We start from the raw sequence: 11762 nt of genomic DNA, 5'->3' as shown, positions 1-11762 counted from the left end.
TTGAACCAACTAAACCTTCATTATAAAATTGTAATATTTTCAGTAAATTTAATCACTGTATGAATAATTTATTCAGATGTTACCTTAAATTGATTATATTCTTAAAATAAATGTATATAATATAACAGCAAACGTGTTTTTGGTATATTACTTATTTTCAAGCATTTTTCTGTAAATTTGACAATTTTTTGGATAATTGTATTCGATGTTACCTCAGATCGGTCATTTTACCAAGACAATTTTCTAATATGTATGCATAATTGTATTTGATGTTACCTTAAATCGGTCATATGACCAAGACACTTTCTAATATGCATTGACAATTGTATTCAAAGTCAACTTGAACCAACCAAACCATCATTATAAAATTGTAATATTTTCAGTAAATGTAATCACTGTATGAATAATTTATTCAGATGTTACCTGAAATTGATTAGATTCTTAAAATAATTGTATATAATATAACAGCAAACCTGTTTTTTGTTTATTAATCATTTTCATGCATTTTGTGGTAAATTTGACAATTTTTTGGATAATTTTATTGGATGTTACCTTAAATCGGTCGCTTGACCAAGATACTTTCTTACATGTATTGACAATTGTATTTGAAGTCAACTTGAACCAACCAAACCTAAATTATAAAATTGTAACATTTTCAGTAAATTTAACCACTTTATGGATAATTTATTCAGATGTTACCGTAAATTGATTATCTTCTTGAAATAATTGTAAATAATATAATAGCAAACCTGTTTTGGTATATTGATCATTTTCATGCATTTTACAGTAAATTTGACAATTTTTTGGATAATTGTATTTGACGTTACCTTGATTCGGTCGTATAACCAAGATACTTTCTAAAATGTATTAACAATTGTATTCAAAGTCAACTTGAACCAACCAAATCTTCATTATAAAATTGTAATATTTTCAGTAAATGTAATCACTGTATGAATAATTTATTCAGATGTTACCTTAAATTGATTATATCATTAAAATAAATGTATATAATAAAACACAAAACGTGTTTTTGGTATATTAATTATTTTCAAGCATTTTTCTGTAAATTTGACAATTGTTTGGATAATTGTATTTGATGTTACCTTAAATCGGTCATTTGACCAAGACAATTTTCTAATATGTATGCATAATCGTATTTGATGTTACCTTAAATCGGTCATATGACCAAGATACTTTCTTATATGTATTTACAATTGTAATTGAAGTCAACTTGAACCATCCAAACTTTCATTATAAAATTGTAATATTTTTCAGTAAATATAACCACTTAATGGATTATTTATTCAGATGTTACCTTAAATTGATTATATTCTTAGAATAATTGTATATAATATAACAGCAAACCTGTTTTTTGTTTATTAATCATTTTCATGCATTTTGTGGTAAATTTGACAATTTTTTGGATAATTTTATTTGATGTTACCTTAAATCGGTCGTTTGACCAAGATACTTTCTTATATGTATTGACAATTGTATTTGAAGTCAACTTGAACCAACCAAACCTAAATTATAAAATTGTAACATTTTCAATAAATTTAACCACTTTATGGATAATTTATTCAGATGTTACCTTAAATTGATTATCTTCTTAGAATAATTGTAAATAATATAATAGCAAACCTGTTTTGGTATATTGATCATTTTCATGCATTTTACAGTAAATTTGACAATTTTTTGGATAATTGTATTTTACGTTACCTTGATTCGGTCGTATGACCAAGATACTTTCTGAAATGTATTAACAATTGTATTCAAAGTCAACTTGAACCAACTAAACCTTCATTATAAAATTGTAATATTTTCAGTAAATTTAATCACTGTATGAATAATTTATTCAGATGTTACCTTAAATTGATTATATTCTTAAAATAAATGTATATAATATAACAGCAAACGTGTTTTTGGTATATTACTTATTTTCAAGCATTTTTCTGTAAATTTGACAATTTTTTGGATAATTGTATTCGATGTTACCTCAGATCGGTCATTTTACCAAGACAATTTTCTAATATGTATGCATAATTGTATTTGATGTTACCTTAAATCGGTCATATGACCAAGACACTTTCTAATATGCATTGACAATTGTATTCAAAGTCAACTTGAACCAACCAAACCATCATTATAAAATTGTAATATTTTCAGTAAATGTAATCACTGTATGAATAATTTATTCAGATGTTACCTGAAATTGATTAGATTCTTAAAATAATTGTATATAATATAACAGCAAACCTGTTTTTTGTTTATTAATCATTTTCATGCATTTTGTGGTAAATTTGACAATTTTTTGGATAATTTTGTTGGATGTTACCTTAAATCGGTCGCTTGACCAAGATACTTTCTTACATGTATTGACAATTGTATTTGAAGTCAACTTGAACCAACCAAACCTAAATTATAAAATTGTAACATTTTCAGTAAATTTAACCACTTTATGGATAATTTATTCAGATGTTACCGTAAATTGATTATCTTCTTAAAATAATTGTAAATAATATAATAGCAAACCTGTTTTGGTATATTGAACATTTTCATGCATTTTACAGTAAATTTGACAATTTTTTGGATAATTGTATTTGACGTTACCTTGATTCGGTCGTATGACCAAGATACTTTCTGAAATGTATTAACAATTGTATTCAAAGTCAACTTGAACCAACTAAACCTTTATTATAAAATTGTAATATTTTCAGTAAATTTAATCACTGTATGAATAATTTATTCAGATGTTACCTTAAATTGATTATATTCTTAAAATAAATGTATATAATATAACAGCAAACGTGTTTTTGGTATATTACTTATTTTCAAGCATTTTTCTGTAAATTTGACAATTTTTTGGATAATTGTATTTGATGTTACCTAAAATCGGTCATTTTACCAAGACAATTTTCTAATATGTATGCATAATTGTATTTGATGTTACCTTAAATCGGTCATATGACCAAGACACTTTCTAATATGCATTGACAATTGTATTCAAAGTCAACTTGAACCAACCAAACCATCATTATAAAATTGTAATATTTTCAGTAAATGTAATCACTGTATGAATAATTTATTCAGATGTTACCTTAAATTGATTGGATTCTTAAAATAATTGTATATAATATAACAGCAAACCTGTTTTTTGTTTATTAATCATTTTCATCCATTTTGTGGTAAATTTGACAATTTTTTGGATAATTTTATTGGATGTTACCTTAAATCGGTCGCTTGACCAAGATACTTTCTTACATGTATTGACAATTGTATTTGAAGTCAACTTGAACCAACCAAACCTAAATTATAAAATTGAAACATTTTCAGTAAATTTAACCACTTTATGGATAATTTATTCAGATGTTACCGTAAATTGATTATCTTCTTAGAATAATTGTAAATAATATAATAGCAAACCTGTTTTGGTATATTGATAATTTTCATGCATTTTACAGTAAATTTGACAATTTTTTTGGTAATTGTATTTGACGTTACCTTGATTCGGTCGTATGACCAAGATACTTATTGAAATGTATTGACAATTGTATTCAAAGTCAACTTGAACCAACCAAACCATCATTATAAAATTGTAATATTTTCAGTAAATTAAATCACTGTATGAATAATTTATTCAGATGTTACCTTAAATTGATTACATTCTTAAAATAAATGTATATAATATAACAGCAAATGTGTTTATGGTATATTAATTATTTTCAAGCATTTTTCTGTAAATTTGACAATTTTTTGGATAATTGTATTTGATGTTACCTTAAATCGGTCATTTGACCAAGACAATTTTCTAATATGTATGCATAATTGTATTTGATGTTACCTTAAATCGGTCACATGACCAAGATACTTTCTTATATGTATTTACAATTGTAATTGAAGTCAACTTGAACCATCAAAACTTTCATTATAAAATTGTAATATTTTTCAGTAAAAATCACTTAATGGATTATTTATTCAGATGTTACCTTAAATTGATTATATTCTTAGAATAATTGTATATAATATAACAGCAAACCTGTTTTTTGTTTATTAATCATTTTCATGCATTTTGTGGTAAATTTGACAATTTTTTGGATAATTTTATTGGATGTTACCTTAAAACGGTCGTTTGACCAAGATAATTTCTTATATGTATTGACAATTGTATTTGAAGTCAACTTGAACCAACCAAACCTTCATTATAAAATTGTAACATTTTCAGTAAATTTAACCACTTTATGGATAATTTATTCAGATGTTACCTTAAATTGATTATCATCTTAGAATAATTGTAAATAATATAATAGCAAACCTGTTTTGGTATATTGATCATTTTCATGCATTTTACAGTAAATTTGACAATTTTTTGGATAATTGTATTTGACGTTACCTTGATTCGGTCGTATGACCAAGATATTTTCTAAAATGTATTAACAATTATATTCAAAGTCAACTTGAACCAACCAAACCTTCATTATAAAATTGTAATATTTTCAGTAAATTTAATCACTGTATGAATAATTTATTCTGATGTTACCTTAAATTGATTATATCATTAAAATAAATGTATATAATAAAACACCAAACGTGTTTTTGGTATATTAATTATTTTCAAGCATTTTTCTGTAAATTTGACAATTGTTTGGATAATTGTATTTGATGTTACCTTAAATCGGTCATTTGACCAAGACAATTTTCTAATATGTATGCATAATCGTTTTTGATGTTACCTTAAATCGGTCATATGACCAAGATACTTTCTTATATGTATTTACAATTGTAATTGAAGTCAACTTGAACCATCCAAACTTTCATAATAAAATTGTAATATTTTTCAGTAAATATAACCACTTAATGGATTATTTATTCAGATGTTACCTTAAATTGATTATATTCTTAGAATAATTGTATATAATATAACAGCAAACCTGTTTTTGTTTATTAATCATTTTCATGCATTTTGTGGTAAATTTGACAATTTTTTGGATAATTTTATTTGATGTTACCTTAAATCGGTCGTTTGACCAAGATACTTTCTTATATGTATTGACAATTGTATTTGAAGTCAACTTGAACCAACCAAACCTAAATTATAAAATTGTAACATTTTCAGTAAATTTAACCACTTGATGGATAATTTATTCAGATGTTACCTTAAATTGATTATCTTCTAAGAATAATTGTAAATAATATAATAGCAAACCTGTTTTGGTATATTGATCATTTTCATGGATTTTACAGTAAATTTGACAATTTTTTGGATAATTGTATTTGACGTTACCTTGATTCGGTCGTAAGACCAAGATACTTTCTGAAATGTATTAACAATTGTATTCAAAGTCAACTTGAACCAACTAAACCTTCATTATAAAATTGTAATATTTTCAGTAAATTTAATCACTGTATGAATAATTTATTCAGATGTTACCTTAAATTGATTATATTCTTAAAATAAATGTATATAATATAACAGCAAACGTGTTTTTGGTATATTACTTATTTTCAAGCATTTTTCTGTAAATTTGACAATTGTTTGGATAATTGTATTTGATGTTACCTCAAATCGGTCATTTTACCAAGACAATTTTCTAATATGTATGCATAATTGTATTTGATGTTACCTTAAATCGGTTACATGACAAAGATACTTATATGTATTTACAATTGTAATTGAAGTCACTTTGAACCATCCAAACTTTGACATTTTTTTTATAATTGTATTTGATGTTACCTTAAATCGGTTACATGACCAAGATACTTATATGTATTTACAAGTGTAATTGAAGTCACTTTGAACCATCCAAACTTTGACATTTTTTTTATAATTGTATTTGATGTTACCTTAAATCGGTTATTTGACCAAAACAATTGTCTAATATGAATTGATCATTGGCTTTGATGTTACCTTAAATCGGTCATTTGACCAAGACAACTTTTTAATATGTATTGATAATTGTATTTGATGTTACCTTAAATCGGTCATCTGACCGAGATACTTTCTAATATGTATTGCTAATTGTATTTGAAGTCAATTTGAACCAACCAGACCTTCATTATAGAATTATAATACTTTTTTAGTAAGTTTTACCCTTTTTTGGATATTTCATTTAGATGTTACCTTAAATTGATTATATTCTTTAAATCATTGTATATAATAGGACAGCAAACCTGTTAATGGTATTTTGTTTATTTTTCGACATTTTACTGTAAATTTGACATTTTTTATAATTGTATTTGATGTAACCTCAAATCGGTTATTTGACCAAGACAATTTTCTAAAATGTATTGATAATTGTATTTGAAGTCAATTTGAACCAACCAAACCTTCATTATAGAATTATAATACTATTTTAGTAAATTTTACCATTTTTTTGATATTTCATTTAGATGTTACCTTAAATTGATTATATTCTTAAAATCATTGTATATAATATGACAGCAAACCTGTTATTGGTATATTGTTTATTTTTCGACATTTTACATTTTACAATTTAACATTTTTTTATAATTGTATTTGATGTTACCTTAAATCGGTTATTTGACCAAGACAATTTTCTAATATGTATTGATAATTGTATTTGATGTTTCTTTAAATCGGTCATTTCATCAAGACAACTTTCTAATATGTATTGATAATTGTATTAAATGTCAACTTGAACCAACCAAACCTTTACTATAAAATTGTAAAAAATTTCAATAAATTTTACCACTTTTTTAATAATTTATTCAGATGATAGCTTAGATTGACTATATTCTTAGGATAATTGTATATAATACAACAGCAAACCTGTTATTGGTATATTGGTCATTTTTCGACACTTTACTGTAAATTCGACATTTTAATTTTGATAATTGTTTTTTATGTTACCTTAAATCGGTCATTTGACCAAGACAACTTTTTAATATGTATTGATAATTGTATTTGTGGTAACCTTAAATCGGTTATTTGACCAAGACAACTTTTTAATGTGTATTGATAACTGTATTTGATGCTACCTTAAATCGGTCATTAGACCCAGATATTTTCGTATATGTATTGACAATTGTATTTGAGTCAATTTGAAGAGACCAAACCTTCATAATAGAATTATAATACTTTTTTAGGAAATTTTACCACTTTTTGGATATTTCATTTAGATGTTACCTTAAATTGATTACATTCTTAAAATAATTGTATATAATAGGACAGCCAACCTGTTATTTGTAAATTGTTAATTTTTCGACATTTTACTGTAAATTTGTCATTTTTTTTAAAATGGTATTTGATGTTACCTTAAATCGGTTATTTGACCAAGACAATTGTCAAATATGTATTGATCATTGTATTTGATGTTACCTTAAATTGATTATAGTCTTAAAATAATTATATATTAAAGAACAGCAAACCTGTTATTGGTATATTTTTTATTTTTCGACATTTTACTGTAAATTTGACATTTTTTTATAATTGTATTTGATGTAACCCCAAATCGGTTATTTGACCAAGACAATTTTCTAATATGTATTGATAATTGTATTTGTAGTTACTTTAAATCGGTCATTTGACCGAGACAACTTTCTAATATGTATTGATAGTTGTATTAAATGTCAACTTGAATCAACCAAACCTTTACTATAAAATTGTGAAAAATTTCAATAAATTTTACCACTTTTTAGATTATTTGTTCAGATGTTAGCTTAGATTGATCATATTCTTGTGATAATTGTATATAATACAACAGCAAACCTTTTATTGGTATATTGGTCATTTTTCGACACTTTACTGTAAATTCGACAATTTTTTTGGATAATCGTTTTTGATGTTACCTTAAATCGGTCATTTGACCAAGACAACTTTTTAATATGAATTGATAATTGTATTTGATGTTTCCTTCAATCTGTCATTTGATCAAGACAACTTTTTAATATGAATTGATAATTGTTTTTGATGTTACCTTAAATCGGTCATTTGACCAAGACAACTTTTTAATATGAATTGATAATTGTTTTTGATGTTACCTTAAATCGGTCATTTGACCAATACAACTTTTTAATATGAATTGATAATTGTGTTTGATGCTACCTTAAATCGGTCATTTGACCAAGACAATTTTCTAATATGTATTGATAATTGTATTTGATGTGAACTTAAATCGGTCATTTGACCAAGACAACTTTCTAATATGTATTGATAATTGTATTTGATGTTACCTTAAAGCGTTCATTTGACCAAGACAACTTTCTAATATGTATTGATAATTGTATTAAATGTCAACTTAAACCAACAAAACCTTTACTATAAAATTGTAAAAAAATTCAATAAATTTTACCACTTTTTAGATAATTTATTCAGATGTTAGCTTAGAATGACCACAGTCTTGGGATAATTGTATATAATACAACCACAAACCTGTTATTGGTATATTGGTCATTTTTCGACACTACTGTAAATTGGACATTTTTTTTCTTGATAATTGTTTTTGATGTTACCTTAAATCGGTCATTTGACCAAGACAACTTTCTAATATGAATTGATAATTGTATTTGATGTTACCTTAAATCGGTCATTTGACCGAGATACTTTCTACTGTGTATTGGCAATTGTATTTGAAGTCAATTTGAACCAACCAAACCTTCATTACAGAATTATAATACTTTTTTAGTAAATTTTACCTCTTTTTGGATATTTCATGTAGATGTTACCTTAAATTGACTATATTCTTAAAATAATTATATATTATAGAACAGCAAACCTGGTATTGGTATATTGTTTATTTTTCGACATTTTACTGTAAATTTGACATTTTTTTATAATTGTATTTGATGTAACCTCAAATCGGTTATTAGACCAAGACAATTTTCTAATATGTATTGATAATTGTATTTGTAGTTACCTTAAATCGGTCATTTGACCAAGACAACTTTCTAATATGAAGTGATAATTGTATTAAATGTCAACTTGAACCAACCAAACCTTTACTATAAAATTGTAAAAAATTTCAATAAATTTTACCACTTTTTGGATAATTTATTCAGATGATAGCTTAGATTGACCATATTCTTAGGATAATTGTATATAATACAACAGCATACCTGTTATTGGTATGTTGGTCAATTTTTCGACACTTTACAGTAAATTGGACATTTTTTTTCTTGATAATTGTTTTTGATGTTACCTTAAATTGGTCATTTGACCAATACAACTTTTTAATATGAATTGATAATTGTATTTGATGTTACCTTAAATCGGTCATTTGACCAAGACAATTTTCTAATATGTATTGATAATTGTATTTGATGTGAACTTAAATCGGTCATTTGACCAAGACAACTTTCTAATATGTATTGATAATTGTATTTGATGTTACCTTAAAGCGTTCATTTGACCAAGACAACTTTCTAATATGTATTGATAATTGTATTAAATGTCAACTTAAACCAACAAAACCTTTACTATAAAATTGTAAAAAAATTCAATAAATTTTACCACTTTTTAGATAATTTATTCAGATGTTAGCTTAGAATGACCACAGTCTTGGGATAATTGTATATAATACAACCACAAACCTGTTATTGGTATATTGGTCATTTTTCGACACTACTGTAAATTGGACATTTTTTTTCTTGATAATTGTTTTTGATGTTACCTTAAATCGGTCATTTGACCAAGACAACTTTCTAATATGAATTGATAATTGTATTTGATGTTACCTTAAATCGGTCATTTGACCGAGATACTTTCTACTGTGTATTGGCAATTGTATTTGAAGTCAATTTGAACCAACCAAACCTTCATTACAGAATTATAATACTTTTTTAGTAAATTTTACCACTTTTTGGATATTTCATGTAGATGTTACCTTAAATTGACTATATTCTTAAAATAATTATATATTATAGAACAGCAAACCTGGTATTGGTATATTGTTTATTTTTCGACATTTTACTGTAAATTTGACATTTTTTTATAATTGTATTTGATGTAACCTCAAATCGGTTATTAGACCAAGACAATTTTCTAATATGTATTGATAATTGTATTTGTAGTTACCTTAAATCGGTCATTTGACCAAGACAACTTTCTAATATGAAGTGATAATTGTATTAAATGTCAACTTGAACCAACCAAACCTTTACTATAAAATTGTAAAAAATTTCAATAAATTTTACCACTTTTTGGATAATTTATTCAGATGATAGCTTAGATTGACCATATTCTTAGGATAATTGTATATAATACAACAGCATACCTGTTATTGGTATGTTGGTCAATTTTTCGACACTTTACAGTAAATTGGACATTTTTTTTCTTGATAATTGTTTTTGATGTTACCTTAAATTGGTCATTTGACCAATACAACTTTTTAATATGAATTGATAATTGTATTTGATGTTACCTTAAATCGGTCATTTGACCAAGACAATTTTCTAATATGTATTGATAATTGTATTTGATGTGAACTTAAATCGGTCATTTGACCAAGACAACTTTCTTATATGTATTGATAATTGTATTTGATGTTACCTTAAAACGTTCATTTGACCAAGACAACTTTCTAATATGTATTGATAATTGTATTAAATGTCAACTTAAACCAACAAAACCTTTACTATAAAATTGTAAAAAAATTCAATAAATTTTACCACTTTTTAGATAATTTATTCAGATGTTAGCTTAGAATGACCACAGTCTTGGGATAATTGTATATAATACAACCACAAACCTGTTATTGGTATATTGGTCATTTTTCGACACTACTGTAAATTGGACATTTTTTTTCTTGATAATTGTTTTTGATGTTACCTTAAATCGGTCATTTGACCAAGACAACTTTCTAATATGAATTGATAATTGTATTTGATGTTACCTTAAATCGGTCATTTGACCCAGATACTTTCTACTGTGTATTGGCAATTGTATTTGAAGTCAATTTGAACCAACCAAACCTTCATTACAGAATTATAATACTTTTTTAGTAAATTTTACCACTTTTTGGATATTTCATGTAGATGTTACCTTAAATTGACTATATTCTTAAAATAATTATATATTATAGAACAGCAAACCTGGTATTGGTATATTGTTTATTTTTCGACATTTTACTGTAAATTTGACATTTTTTTATAATTGTATTTGATGTAACCTCAAATCGGTTATTAGACCAAGACAATTTTCTAATATGTATTGATAATTGTATTTGTAGTTACCTTAAATCGGTCATTTGACCAAGACAACTTTCTAATATGAAGTGATAATTGTATTAAATGTCAACTTGAACCAACCAAACCTTTACTATAAAATTGTAAAAAATTTCGATAAATTTTACCACTTTTTGGATAATTTATTCAGATGATAGCTTAGATTGACCATATTCTTAGGATAATTGTATATAATACAACAGCATACCTGTTATTGGTATGTTGGTCAATTTTTCGACACTTTACAGTAAATTGGACATTTTTTTTCTTGATAATTGTTTTTGATGTTACCTTAAATTGGTCATTTGACCAATACAACTTTTTAATATGAATTGATAATTGTATTTGATGTTACCTTAAATCGGTCATTTGACCAAGACAATTTTCTAATATGTATTGATAATTGTATTTGATGTGAACTTAAATCGGTCATTTGACCAAGACAACTTTCTAATATGTATTGATAATTGTATTTGATGTTACCTTAAATCGGTCATTTGACCGAGATACTTTTTACTGTGTATTGGCAATTGTATTTGAAGTCAATTTGAACCAACCAAACCTTCATTACAGAATATAATACG

At 25.2% G+C, this 11762-nt stretch overlaps 1 protein-coding gene across 1 annotated transcript in view; it reads right to left on the bottom strand.

Annotated features, from left to right (window-relative positions):
• LOC139494139 (uncharacterized) overlaps positions 1-10725 on the bottom strand; it is a 24837-nt gene extending 14112 nt beyond the window's left edge. The window contains exon 1 of the mRNA XM_071282316.1: positions 10704-10725. Within this exon, the coding sequence (XP_071138417.1) occupies positions 10704-10725 (22 nt within the window). The remainder of the gene's footprint in view (positions 1-10703) is intronic.
• Positions 10726-11762: the final 1037 nt, after the last annotated feature.

The sequence above is a fragment of the Mytilus edulis genome, chromosome 11 (assembly GCF_963676685.1).
Source record: "Mytilus edulis chromosome 11, xbMytEdul2.2, whole genome shotgun sequence".
NCBI classification, from domain to species: Eukaryota; Metazoa; Mollusca; class Bivalvia; order Mytilida; family Mytilidae; genus Mytilus; species Mytilus edulis.
The sequence above is the reverse complement of the archived record's forward strand: the minus strand, read 5'-3'. Positions and strand labels throughout refer to the sequence as shown.